General features: G+C 46.1%; 1 protein-coding gene across 1 annotated transcript; it reads left to right on the top strand.

The window, feature by feature from the left end:
* The first annotated feature begins 1509 nt into the window (after positions 1-1509).
* Positions 1510-3170, top strand: LOC123168829 (flavin-containing monooxygenase FMO GS-OX-like 8). The gene is made up of 2 exons (XM_044586695.1): positions 1510-2731; positions 2821-3170. The coding sequence occupies exons 1-2, from the start codon at positions 1511-1513 to the stop codon at positions 3058-3060; spliced, it is 1461 nt and encodes a 486-aa protein (XP_044442630.1). The 5' UTR covers position 1510; the 3' UTR covers positions 3061-3170.
* The last annotated feature ends 11451 nt before the right edge of the window (positions 3171-14621 follow it).

Genomic DNA, 14621 nt, shown 5'->3' on the forward strand with positions numbered 1-14621 from the left:
TAAAAATATCAATTCTGAATAAAATTCATCTTATGTGAAAAAATGTTCATCAATTTGAAAACCATTCACGTGTTTTGAAAAAAAATTACGCATTTTAAAAAGTTTACGCATTTCAAAAAATTTCAGGCATTTAAAAACAAGTTCTTGAATTTTTCTTTTTTAGGATTTGAAAAAAGTTCATGGATTTGATTTTTTCAATGAATTTAAGAAAAGTTAACGAATTTTTGAAAAGTTCAGGAATTCTAAAAAAGAGAAAGAAAATGAAAAAAAAGAGAAAAACACAGATGAAAACTCGGTAAAAAAAAGGGAAACCCCTGCGTTTTATAACTAAGTATGGGGCATACCTATAATTGCTACAACTACTAACGTGGGCAGTTTGTTACCTCGCTGTATTATATAACGGAGGTCTCTAGTGCGAAGCTTGTCACATGCATAATTTTTTAAACTTTAACAAAAAGGAAAAAAAGGGTGAAATTTTAAGTGAAGAGAAAAAAATTGACATGAGGGCCTATACGTATATACAGACTGACAGGCAACCCACCATATATACGTAAGTGGGTCAAAAGCCTATATTACCCTTTATACGTTTTGTAGGGGAAACACGTCCAAGTTAGTAGTAAGTTGAATACATGAAAAGTTAATTCATCCTTGGCAAAAGCAGTGTAGTTGCATACTTGCATATCATCTCGTGCAAATTCATACGAAAGGAATTACAATATATACCTTCAGGAAAAATTGGGCAGCTTGAAACATTGACATCTTTGACTTGGAATTAACATGACCTTAATATACATATATTCCTTATTGGCCTTATTTATTTAAAAGAGTACCTTCCAATTCACAAATTACCATAGCTAAATGAAACAACATTGCTACAGATCACTAGATAATTCTTATTTTCCTTGTACGCCATCCAGTGGTTGACACAAAAGCACACCTATATGGTAAGATCAAGAACTAGAACAACCTAAAAAACTTTTGGAAAAAGCATTATGACATTAAATATGGGAAATGCAAAATAACCTTCAAGACCGTTGCACCATCTTATTCCCCTGATCTGTTTTAAATATGGGAAATGCCAAATGTGAAAACCCAATATCTTCTATCGGGCAACGACAACGCGTGTGCATTGTTTTCTTCTTAGAGGTATTGCTTTTGCAGAGCCTCTTTTGTAATCCGGGTGTGGTCTTCGGTTGTGGTTAGAGTGCTGTTGATGCTAGTGATTCATCATCCTGGCGGGGTCTTTTTCTTTGTATTTTTTGGCTGTGTATTCTTGATCCATTTGGATATCTTGTTGGTACAGAGATTATGTGTAACTGATATCTTCACGATATTTATATATTTCCTTTAGGAAAATATGTCAAAAGTAAAGGTGCAGTGTATTTCTGGGTGGGTGCTGCAGCGTGCTATGAGTGGCGAATTATTTACATTACCGGGACCAATCGTGTTGAGCTCACCTCCAATAAAACACAAGTCCAGCAGTGAAGCACATTCGCATCAGTCCGTCGACATGGCCACTCACAGCCCCCAACCCACGTCGAAGAAGGTGTGCATAGTGGGAGCCGGCATGGCCGGGCTGGCAGCGGTGCGTGAGCTGCGGCGCGAGGGCCACGCCGTGACGGTGCTGGAGCAGAGCCACGACGTCGGCGGCCAGTGGCTGTACGACCCGAGAACCGACGACGCCGACCCGCTCGGCGCCGCGGCGCCGGTGAGGGTGCACAGCAGCATGTACGACTCGCTCCGGCTGATGAGCCCCAGGGAGGCGATGGGCTTCTCGGACTTCCCGTTCGCGTCCAGGGATGGCGCCGGAGCTGGCTGCGACCCCCGCCGCTTCCCGGGCCACCGCGAGGTGTACTGCTACCTCAAGGACTTCTGCGACGCGTTCGGGCTCGTGGACGCCATCAGGCTCAACACCAGAGCTGTCCGCATCGCCTTGGCGCCACCTTGCGACGTCGGGTCGAGTTTGCGGTGGCAAGTGAGGGCCGTGCAGGTAGAGCCGGAGAGCAACAAGGAGGTCTCGTACACGGAGGAGGTGTTCGACGCCGTCGTGGTGGCCACTGGCCACTACTCGCAGCCGAAGCTCCCAAGCATCGACGGGATGGAGCAGTGGAGGAGGACGCAGCTGCACAGCCACTCGTACCGGACGCCGGGGCCGTTCTGCGGCGAGACGGTCGTTGTGGTCGGGTGCGGGGAGAGCGGCACGGACATCGCCGTGGAGCTAACCGGCGTCGCCAGGGAGGTGCACCTCGCCGCTAGGTCAATGGAGGTGGTGAGCCCGGGCCTGTCCAAGGCAATCGCCAGGCACGACAACCTGCACCTCCACCTCGGGGTGGAGCGGCTGCGCGAAGACGGAGCCGTGGTCTTCGCGGACGGTTCCAGCGCCGTCGCGGACACCGTCATCTACTGCACGGGGTACAGCTACTCGTTCCCTTTCCTAGAGACGGAGGGGAGGGTCACCGTGGACGACAACCGCGTGGATCCGCTGTTCGAGCACGTGTTCCCGGCGTCGCCACTGGCGCCGTCGTTGTCGTTCGTGGGCATCCCCATCAGAGTGATCGCACCGTGGTTCTTTGAGGGCCAAGCAAGGTGGGTTGCGCGGGTCTTGTCCGGCAGGAGCGAGCTGCCGACCGAGGCGGAAATGGTGCGGTCCGTGGAGGCCCAGCGGCGCGCCAGGGAGGCTGCCGGCGTGCCGAACAAGTTGGCGCATGACATCTGCGGCGTCGAGCCTCACGTAAGTGCATGCATGATCACCGCGCTCTCAGTGAACAATCCATCGATCGATCTGAATTACAAGATGGGATATATATTTGCACGCAGCAGTACATGAGCGAGTTCGGAGAGAGGTGGTGCGGGTTCCCGCGGCTGGAGAGCTGGAAGATCGAGCTGTTCGCGTCGTCGGTGAAGAACATGGCGGCCAACTTCGAGACATTTCGTGACGAATACGAAGACAGCGACACGGTTCGCGAGGCTCTCAAGGAGTGGCGCCGCTCGTCTGGTGTGGGTGCTCGACATCCAGAGGAGGAAGAAGACGCTGATGCAGCAGAAGCCATGCCCCCCTAGTACATGATTTGTGCTACGTATAAAGCTTACCAACTGAAGCATGATGAGCCACAGAGTAATGTGTGTGGTGCGATTTCTTTTCGATGAGCATGCATCTATAGTGTGATTTGATGACGCCAAAAGAGTGTGCTAATGGATCCATGGATGAGCTCAAATTGTCGGGCATGATACCTACCGAGATTTGACAGAGACTGGATGGCAAGGCGCGGGACGAAATGCAGGAGGACGAGACGGCCTCCCGAGGCGAGCGGTCGAAGATTCTGTATATCGATCAATCTTTTCCATAGTGCAGTGGCTAGGCAGATCGATTTGCTTCGTATTTTCCTCTCCTTTCCTTAATTCTTTAGGCAAAACAAAAGGAGGTTCCGCCGGGCTAATAAACGAGTCGCCGCGCACGCACGCATAGTCAACATGATCGATCGATCCATCCTATACTACGTAGTACTTCCGCATCGTACGCATGCATGCATGCTACCCCTTTCTTTTTCTCGCTCTCAAAAAAGTAGGACGCCGATAACGCCCACACGTGTAGCATACTAAACATTCACTCACACATCATGTGTGGCGTGAGCAGGAGTCAGCCCACACGAGCTGTGTGTGGGCGAACATTAGAATTGCCCACATGTGTGGGCGCAGCTATTTTGTGCCACACGCCCAACAAGTACTATCATCTTCACCCCACGCGTGTGGCATGAAGCAAAAAATGCCCACATGTCCTGCCGCAACTACGTTAGATACCCCGCGGGATGACGATTTAGTTGCCATTTGAGATGGCAGATGTAGTTATCCAGGATGACAAATATAGTTGTAAACGCACGACAACTCTATCTGTTTTGGTTAACTATATTTATCATGTCTAATTTATGGTAGTTGCCGCGTGTAATCAAACTATAGTTGCCATGTGTGATTAAGTACTTGCCACATATGGTCAAAAAGTAGTTGCCATGTGTGTTTACCTAGTTGTTGCGTGTGATACAACCATAGTTGCCATGTATGATTAATCACAGTTGTCATGTGTGTTTACCTAGTTGCCACGTACGCGCAACTGCAGTTGCCATCTAACAACATACGCGTGTCGAGTGGGCAAAAAGCAGTTCTCCCACACACGCGTGGACTAAGTGATAGATGCGTGGACAGAAACTAGCTCGCCGGGCGTGTGGTCGAACTCTCCAACGCCCACACACCAGTCCCATCCTACGTGGCACTCAAAATCCGCCTCAATGTGTCAAGATTCGCGCAAACTTGATTGGACGGTGATCCATGTGTGTGGGCGAGTTGCAAAACTGCCACACGTGTGGGCGTTAGTATTTTCGAAAAAGAAAAAGAGAGAGGCTAAAACCCGGCCGCGTGAATTAAGCGCGCCTGCGTTTCAATGTACTCGACGCGTCATGCATACCTACGGTACAAAAATGCTAGACGTACAAAGCCTTACAAGCTTCTACAGGCTCTTTCCCAACCAATTAAATATGCCTCCCTAATTTTCAAGTGGGTGAGCCCCAATCGCCCTTTAATTCAATCACAATTTGACAGCTGAAACACACCCTGTAAAATCCTACAGATGTCAGTCGATGTAGTATTACCCGTCCCGTCCTACACACGCCCATAGTATAATTTATTTATTTTTGAAAACAAGGCCTGTCCACGCTGGTGCCTGCACTACCTACACGTGCGCCCGGCAATCCTTGACACCCATTTTCTTTCCTACTACTTTTCCTCTCCCAACCGCCGCAATTCCTTCCCGCCAACGTCTTTTTTTTTGCAGGAAAAGAATTGTATTACTCAATGATCAAGTTCTTACAATCATCATGGACAATTCTCAACACTTCCTCCGGGCCCGATCCAACCCAAGTAATAGTTTGGCCCTCAGTTCTAGCGAAACTAGCAAGTTTATCACTAGCTTTATTTTGACTACGAGGTACATGAGTAATACAAAACTTTCTAAGACTCAACAGGTGCTTGATCTCACCCACCAAAGGGGCGTAAACTGAGCGGTCCATCTCCTCACAAGAAATCATAGACACAACATTGCTCGAATCCATCTCAACTTCAATTGGTAGGTTCGACCGCTGAATTGCAAAGGACAATCCTTCCATGCATGCACATAGCTCTGCTTCCAATGCATCTCTACAAGAAAACAAGGTTCTGCATGATGAGAAAATGATCGCCCCAACGCTATCCCGCAGGATCATCCCGGCTCCCGCTCCATCTGATTCAGCAAAGGAACCATCTGTGTTTAGTTTGGCCCAGCCCCGCTTGGGAGGCTTCCACGGTGTATCTTGTACCGGATGCTTCACCTGCTGCTCTGCACTACCATAGATTATGCTTGCTTTCCCTTTTGCTGGATCCCAACATTCACCAACTCGGATCCCAATCAATTCATCCAGGTACCTTTGGAGGAAACGGACTGACACGGACATGGGAGGGGCCGGTTTGGCATGTGTTACCTCATTGCATATGTACCAGCATCTCCAAAAGATTAGCAAAATCATGCATCGCTGAGTATCACTCAGTTGGGTAAGTGCATTGAGGAGCCACTCCTTCCCCGAGTTTTGAAATGATAATAGCTCGGGAATCTGCCATATGGTGGACATCTTCTCATATAAGTCCCGACCAAACTGACACCTAATAAAAGGGTGGAAATTGCCTTCCTCCTCCATGCCACAGACAGGACATGCACTACTCAACTCCAAATCAATCATGTGTTTATTCTTCCAAGTGGGTAGTGAATCAATTGACAATCTTCATGCAAAGTTACGTACTATAGGGGGGACGTTGCACTTCCATATATATTGCCAGCACGAACGATTACTGTCCGGCGACGAACTAGAAGCCACAGCAGTGGCCCTGTTAGCCTCCTCAAACGCTAGATTATACGCCGACTTAACCGTAAACCTGCCAAGCTTCTCTGGACCCCATGCAATAACATCGTCCCCAAGCCTAGGGGATGCTCTGATTTTCAACATTTTCTCCACATCCGCTGGTACAAAGAATCATTGCAGTACCTCCAAGTTCCAAGATCCGTTCTCATTTGGTAGTCCAGCCACAAACCGAATACGACACCGACCCCGTTGCGATTCTGGTTTGTAAGAGAATGGTCTCGGGATCCAGTTATCTCTCCACACCCTAATATTGCGCCCATTCCCAACTCTCCATATCAAACCTTTCTTCAAAAGATCGAGACCATAAGATATCGCAAGCCATGAAGAAGAAGCATTTCCTGAGAATACTGTGTCCTCCAAATTGCCACTGGGGTAATATCTCGCCTTCAGAACTTGCGCGCACAAGCTTTCAGGTTTCGTCAACAAACGCCACGCCTGTGGGGCTAGCAATGCTTGATTGAACATCCGGAAGTCCTGGAAACCAGCACCCCCTTTGTTCTTTGGCTGTAGGAGGTGATCACAACCTCTCCAGTGTACTTTCCTCTTTCCTTTACTAGAACCCCAATAGAAGTTCCTTACCATTCGTGTCAAATCATCACACACAGAGAAAGGTAGCTTGGAAACCCCCATGATGTATGTTGACAATGCTTGAGCTACTGCTTTAATCAAGACCTCTCTTCCTGGTTGCGCCAATAGGCCGTCACCCCATTGGATCAGTCGCTTGGTTAGACTAGTTTGAAGATTCTGAAATTTCCCCTTGGACATGCGTCCCTTGGGGGTTGGGAGGCCCAAATATTTTTCTTCAAACACCGTCGAAGTAACACCCAGAACATCTCGCACTTGCTCCTGTATCGCCCCTGGACATGCAGCACCAAAAAATATTGAGCATTTGTTGAAGTTCAAACTTTGCCCCGTAGTCCATTCCCGCCAACGTCCACAACAAACCGCCGCCGCCATGTCGTGCACCGCGCGCCCTAGTCTAACTAACGCCGGCCCGGACAGTCCCCTAAGGTGACTGGGGTGAGCGTATCGGCGCTGCCGTGAGCCGACAGCCGAGGCACATCAACTGCTCGACAAACAAGCCAGGCCAGGAAAAATTTCTCCGTACAAACTTCTGCTCCATCTCGTCTTGCCGACCGACCCTACAACGTTGCCTCATTGGCCATGAAAAAAAATGATGGTGGGCCCTGCTTCCACCTCCTCTCCGGTGACCCCTCGGCCCGGCCCGGCCCCTTCGGAGAGAACAACACACAACCCAAAAAACCGATGGATATATATGGGAGATGTAAGGCCAACGTCAAAGTGTGGTTGATAGACGATCTAGCAGGCTCCGCTCCCCCGCTCCGCCACCCTAGCCCTCGCTCCGCTCCCTCGCCGGAGGCCACCAAGACAGCCGCGGCGGTGGTCATTCCGACCCCGGTGACCACTTCCCGCTGGTGATCGCTCCGATCCCGTCGTCCACTTCACAATATGGCCCTTTCCGATCTCAACTTCTCCCTTGGGAAAGCTTTTGAAGAATACATCAAGAAGCAGTGCAAGGCAGTCGTCAATGCCCAAGATGTGCCTAGATCTCCAAAGTTCTTCCTCGTGGTGGAATTCAAGCGTTCGTTAATCAAGCTAAATCCAGAATCAGTGGGCCTCATCATTCAAGCTTGTTTTGGCGGCTCTGCCAAACTTTTTAAGGTATCTCATCTGCGCAATTGGTCATACAAGTTCTGTGTTTCTGCTCCGGAAGTGGGTTTCGAAATTGTTAGAGGTGGCAACTTGTCTTCCGATCTTTTTACCATGAATTTTCTCCTATGGGGAGAGGGGGATGATGAGCTTAAGGATCTATACCGACGCTATCATGATGCGGTCAGCAAAAATTGGACAATTGTGTCCAACGCCAAATCTCGTCGATCATATGCTCAAGCTGTTCAGCAGCCTCAATTCTTTTCTTCGCAAACTTCGCAAAATTCCCTTGATCGAGCCATGCAGCAGTCAAGAGGCCCATTTAATTCAGTTTTAACTTCGCCCAATAATACTGCGTTGGGTGGGGCGGGATCTGCGCGTTTTGAATCTTTGGACCCTGTGGCCCATAGCGCTTCTGGCCTTTTTTGTGTTCGCTGCCTCATGTCGGGCCACTTGAGGCCCAAATGCCAGAACAAAATCCGATGTAAGGCCTGCAAGAGATGGGGGCATATTGCATTCAACTGTAGATTCCGGGCCGAGACTGCCGTTCCGCATTCCTCATCTGACATGGCAAATCCCCCCAATTTGGTGAATAATCAGGAATCTGGTAACATTGGTCGGAGGGACCCGCTTGTCAGTGGCTCTACCGTTCCGTCTTCCCATAATGCCGGCACTGCAGAAAATTTATTGCCCTCTGCTCGGGACTCTGCCAATGCTAATTTCCCACCTCTTTCTCACTGCCCTCTCCAGTCTCATCAATCAAATCCTCCTAGCTCTGTTTCTTCATTGCTTCATCCCTCAAACCCTGCTCCGGCGAGGTCGTCAACCATGGCAAACTTTCCCTTCGATCCTACACCATTCCTTCTCCCTGGCACTCAAGCTATCGAGGTGGAAGGGAGGCCAGCGCGCGCTTGGGTCATCCATGGAGATATGCAGCAGTCCAATGAAAATCTCGCCATTGCCACTCTGGTGCCAATGCCCCAAGGTGAAGTCGCCTTTGTCAATGTCTGAGAGGTTCTCAGTGATTTCTTGGTTTCGCAAAGGGTTGTGATCTCCTCTATTTCCAAATGCCCTTTTGGTCAAGCTTTTGTTAGATGCAACGGTAAAGCAGACATAGATTCCTTAGTCAATAGGAGCCCGCATCCTTTTGATGATATTCACATCGTTTTCGAGAAGCATGATCAGGGCATGAACTGGAGGAAGTTCAATCTGGCCAGAGACTATTGGTTGTTGTTAGTTGGTTTCCCAGCAGATCTTCGTTGCATGTCTGAACTCAACAACGCTGTCTCTAGTTTTGGAAAGTTGCTTTCTTGGGATCGAGTGAAAACCACGGATGCAGCTGTTGCAGTGAAAGTTAGAATCGATGCTCTTTCTGATGTTCCAGTCAGTTTGGCAGTTACTGGGGACAGGCACTTCGAAGGAGAATCGTGGACTTGCCCAGTCATCATTTTCCAGGAGGAGTTGTTGGGAGGGGGACCCCCTGATGAGGATCCCGTTCCTGTGGATGGCAACCCGCACCCAAGACCACCAGAGCAGCATCATCATCCCAATCAGCACAATCTTTTCTTTGGGCCCATTCCGCAACATGAAAATAATGAACAGCCTGACAATGTTCAGCATGATCAAAATGAAGAGGCAGAAAATGCAGATGATCTCGGCTGGGACCATTGAGCAATGCCCCCAATCAATGATAATATGCTGATCCAGGATCATCAAGTTGTTGTGCCACAAGCTATTGAGATGGATCACAGTGGCCTCACGCTCTCTCTTGGTTTTGACTCCAACAGTGTTGAGACTGCAAATTCAGTTCAGGGTGCTGCTAATCTTCAGTTGTTTGGAAATTTGATTGCTCCACATGACCCGCCAGTGTTGCTACCTGAGATGCAGCTTCCAGATCTTAACTTGCCCCTTGAGGAAGGTCTGCAGCAGCCTGAGCCCCCCCTTGCTCTGCAACTTGTTGACCTGCCAGCTGTAGTTGAGTAGCAAGAGCTACCAGATGTTGCAATTTTTGTGCAACAAGATTTGATGCCTGATACTGCAACTGTTGATCAGCTGCCTCTGGATCAACCGCCCCAAGAGTTGCCACAAGTGCAGAACCCAGTTGTTCAGCTGCCTGATATCACCATGCCTGAAGATCAAGTGTTGATGGCTCCATTGTCTACTCAAGATGACAGCATTCTTCAGCAAGAGGCTGTTGGTGCTGCTGCTGAGCTTCAGGGAGTAGCTCTGGATATCCTTCAGGGAGCTGATATTCCTGCTGCGGTCAGCCATGCTGAAAATAACAAAGCTTCAGACCTGCCTAGTCCAGATTCAGGTAGCTCTAACCCTCCACCTGGATTTCCTCTTCCCATCTATAAAGACACTATTCATGTTGGAGCTTGTCAATTATTGCCTGATGCTGCAGACCCAGTTATGCAGAAGATGTTTCTGTCTCAAGTTCATGAGGATCTGCACAAGGTCTGCACTAGTATAGAGGAAGCAGAGCTCTGGAAGAAGCACTTTGCTCCAGTTGGACAGCCCAGAGAGGTGATTCAGGTACCTAATGAGTGGGCAAATTTTATTGCACTTGCTCTGCTTTCACCAGACAAATTTGAGTGGGCCAAACAGTTGCTTTCTTCTCAGTTATGGAAGTTTATTTCTGAACAATCTGATAGCTCAAATTTAAAACCTTTTGTGGTGCCTCAAAAATGTGATCCTGTCCTGCAGCCCTCTTGCCAGACTCAGAATGACAAGGAGGTGCCTCTTCCAAGTGTTGCTACCACTCCACCTTCCAAGACTTCATCAGTAGGGATGTCTTCTAGCACTTCTGCCATCCAAGTATACAGAAAGAGGAAGGATAAAGCTCCACTCATTGAATCTCAGGTGAGAAGAAGCTGTAGAATTGAACAACTGAATCATGGTTACAGAAAGAAAACTTGCATGGACAGAAACTGTTTACCTTGCAATATTAATTCTCCATCTTTACCCAGTAAAGTGGTTAAAAATCTCTAAATTACATTTTGCAAGGTTCCTGAGAAAGAATGCTCAGATGATGCTCTCCACTAGCCCAAGAAGAAAAAAGGAGGCAAGGGCAAAGAGGAGAAGGAGAAGAGCAACAAGGGTTCACAGAAGGGGGGAGTGTCCACCCCTGCATGAAGTTTTATTAGGGGCCCTCTCTAGTTTCCTTTTGAGTTATGTGTGTAATGGTCAAGTCCTACCAAGTGACTTTATGTAAGCCCATGTTCTGGGGAGATGTTAATCTGGCACTTTTAGCTCTGTTGCAGACTGAGATCTTTAAGTTATGCAAGATTGTTCAGATATATCATATTCATTTATCAGTGCATTTCTCTCATGAATAAGCAGTGGAAAATTTTGAACTGGAATATCAGAGGCATCAATGATAAAGATAAGTGGTTAGCCATCAAAAATAAAATTGATGAGACCGACTGTGACTTGCTTTGCATCCAAGAAACAAAGAGAGATTCGTTTGATAGCAGATATCTTAAGCAGTTTTGCCCAAAACGTCTGAATAAGTTTGATTACCAACCATCTGTTGGTGCTTCAGGAGGGCTGTTAGTGGTCTGGAATGATTCTCTTTTCTCTGGAGAAACTATTTCCAAAAACTCCTTCTCCATTTCCATTCGATTCACTTCTAGACTCTCCTCTGACACCTGGGCTCTATCAAACATCTATGGTCCTTGTCTTTCTGCTGACAGGGTTATTTTCATGGACTGGTTTTCTAACATTCAGATACCTGATGACTGTAATTGGTTGATGCTTGGGGATTCAACTATATTCGATATCCTTCTAACAGAAATAGAGAGGGGGGTAATATTAATGACATGCTCTTATTTAATGAAGCAATAAGCAATTTGGGCCTTCTTGAAATTCCTTTGAAGGGTAGAGCTTTTACATGGAGCAACATGCAAGAAGCCCCTTTGCTGGAAAAGCTTGATTGGGTTTTCTCTTCTGAAGCTTGGACTTCCAATTTCCCAAACACTATGGTCTTACCTCTCTCAAAGCCTATTTCTGACCATGTCCCATACATCATCAAGATTGGCACCATGATCCCAAAATCAAAGATTTTCAGGTTTGAAAATTACTGGATGCAGATTGATAGTTTCAAGGACACTGTGAAAAATATTTGGCAGCAAGAAGTTAATGAAACTGATAGTGCAAAGAGAATCACTGCAAAGTTAAAGAGATTGAGGAAATGATTAAAAATTTGGGCCAAAGAACTATCTCAGTTGTCAAAACTTATTCAATCCTGTAATGATCTCATTCTGCTTTATGATACTATTGAAGATTTTAGATCTTTATCAACTGTTGAATGGAATGGCAGAGAAATTATTAAGCAGCACCTTCTAAACTTGTTGGAAATGCAAAGAGCTTACTGGAAACAAAGAGCAACAATTAGATGGATTTTACAAGGGTAAGAAAATACAAAATATCTGAAAGTAAAGGCTACCATCAACTACAGGAGAAACTATATTGCTAGTTTATAGGATGAGGCTGGTAATATGCAAGATGATCATCAGGCTAAAGCTGCAATTCTATGGAGAGCTTTCAAACAGAGACTCAATACTTCTGTGCCTACTTTTAACCTTCTCAGCCTGGACTCACTTATTACAAAGGTGCCTGAACTAATTGAGCTTGACAAGCCATTTTCCAAAGAGGAAATTGATGCAGTAGTTAAAGATGTCCCTTCTGACAAGGCACCAGGGCCAGATGGCTTCAACACTGATTTCATCAAGCATTGCTGGGATATCATTGCTCCAGATTTCTACAAGCTAATTGAAGATTTTTATACTGGAAATTGAAACCTGCAAAGCCTCAACTCCTCTTTTATTACTCTGTTGCCAAAAAAGGAAGCTCATGTGCATGCTAATGATTTCAAACCAATCTCTTTGCTCAACTGCTCCATCAAAATCATCACAAAGCTTCTGGCTAATAGACTGCAGACTGTCATCGTAAAGTTGGTTCATCAGAATCAATATGGATTTCTTAAGAAGAGATCAATTCAGGATTGTTTGGCCTGGTCATATGAATTCATTCACCAATGTCATCAATCAGGACAGGATTTAATTATTCTGAAATTGGACTTTGAGAAAGCTTTTGATATGATTGAGCATGAAGCTATCAGAAAACTTCTCATTGCTAGGGGCTTTGGACCTAGGTGGATTATGTGGATGGATATGATTTTCTCTTCTGGGCTTTCTTCAGTGCTGCTAAATGGTGTACCTGGAAAACAGTTCCTCTGTAAAAGAGGGGTCAGACAAGGTGATCCTCTCTCACCTTTATTGTTTGTCATAGCCGCGGATCTGCTCCAAACAATTCTCAATGAAGCAATGAAGAATGGTCTGATCTCTGACCCTCTGCATGCTAATATTGATCAGGATTTTCCTATAATTTAGTATGCAGATGATACAGTCCTTGTTATGCATGCTAATGCTGCTCAATTGCATCAGCTCAAAAACTTACTCATGTACTTCAGCACATTCACTGGCCTGAGGGTTAATTATGAAAAATCAGTAATTGTCCCCATCAACACTACAAATGATAGAATGCTGGAATTGGCTAACATTATGGGTTGCAAAGTTGGCTCTCTCCCCTTCACATATTTGGGTTTACCTCTCTGTCTCTCCAAACCAAAGATTGAGGATTTTATGCCCATTATGCAAAGAATTGAAAGAAGGCTTGTTGGTTGTTCCTCCCTCTTATCATATGGGGACAAGCTAGTCCTGGTTAAGTCTGTGTTTTACAGCTTGCCCATTTTCTTCATGTGTACACTAGCACTGCCCTCTAGTGTCATGGAGCAGATTAAAAAATACCTCAAGCATTTCTTTTGGAGGAAATATAGAATGGAAGACAGAGGCACTGCCTTGATTGCTTGGGACAAAGTTTGCCAGCCCAAAGAAAAAGGAGGTCTTGGAGTTTTGGATATTGCCAGTCACAACAAATGTTTACTTATGAAACATGTCCACAAATTCTTAAATCAATAGGATATTCCTTGGGTCAAATTGATTTGGGAGGCTTATTATCCAGACAGAATGCTTTCCACTACTCCACAAGGATCTTTTTGGTGGAAAAGTATTCTAAAGTTAGTGCCTGAGTTTAGACAGGCTGCTGTCCCCAAGCTAGGATCTGGGAACACTGTTAGATTTTGGATTGACAACTGGAATCAGGGCATATTGAAAGACAGATTCCCACAGCTGTTCTCTTTCAGCAGACATGAGCAAATTTCAGTTCAGAAAATCAAAGGCTTGGAGGAGGTATCTAAACATTTCTTTACTCCACTTTCCATTCAAGCACACCAGCAATTTCAAGAACTCTCTGCCATCTTGCATGCTACCCATCTGAACAATTCATTAGACAAATGGTGCTTCCCATGGAGCAAGAAGAATGATGGATTCTCTGCTATCCAAATGTATGGTCATTTGCAAGGAAAAGAGGTAGCCTCTCCACTGTTCAAGAGTATTTGGAAAAGTGCTGCTATGTTAAGATATAAGATTTTCCTATGGCTACTATTGCATGACAGAGTAAATGCCAGAAATCTTCTCTCCAGAAAGCATTTCCATTTGCCAAGCTACAATTGTGAACTTTGTAACTGTTCTTGTGAGGAAACCAGCCTTCACCTGCTCTGGGACTGCCCTTTTGCTCTGCAATGCTGGGATTCAATTGTCCCTTCTAAAGTCAGAGGCATCAATGTTTTCGATGAAATAAACTTGTTATTGATCCAGTTACCCAAGCAGTACGCAATGAGCATCATCACCATGGGTTGCTGGCACATTTGGATGCAGAGAAACTCCAAAATTTTCAAAGCTCAAAACCCATCAGTTCAAGCATGGAGAAATCTTCTCAGAGATGATCTCAAGTTGTTACTACTCAGAACCAAAGAGAAATACAGAGAAGCTTTCAGAGGATGGATTACATATAATCTAACTTAATTTCTCATGGACTTTCCTAGAGCTGGTATTGGTTAGATGGTGGGACGTTGTATTTTATTTTCTTTGTTGTACATAACTTTGCTTA

The sequence above is a fragment of the Triticum aestivum genome, chromosome 7D (assembly GCF_018294505.1).
Source record: "Triticum aestivum cultivar Chinese Spring chromosome 7D, IWGSC CS RefSeq v2.1, whole genome shotgun sequence".
Lineage (NCBI taxonomy): Eukaryota > Viridiplantae > Streptophyta > Magnoliopsida > Poales > Poaceae > Triticum > Triticum aestivum.

Coding starts and splice junctions, on each gene's coding strand:
- LOC123168829 (XM_044586695.1), top strand. CDS start 1,511: ATGGCCACTCACAGCCCCCAACCCACGTCGAAGAAGGTGTGCATAGTG. Junction 2,732..2,820: donor TCTGCGGCGTCGAGCCTCAC/GTAAGTGCATGC, acceptor TGCACGCAGCAG/TACATGAGCGAGTTCGGAGA.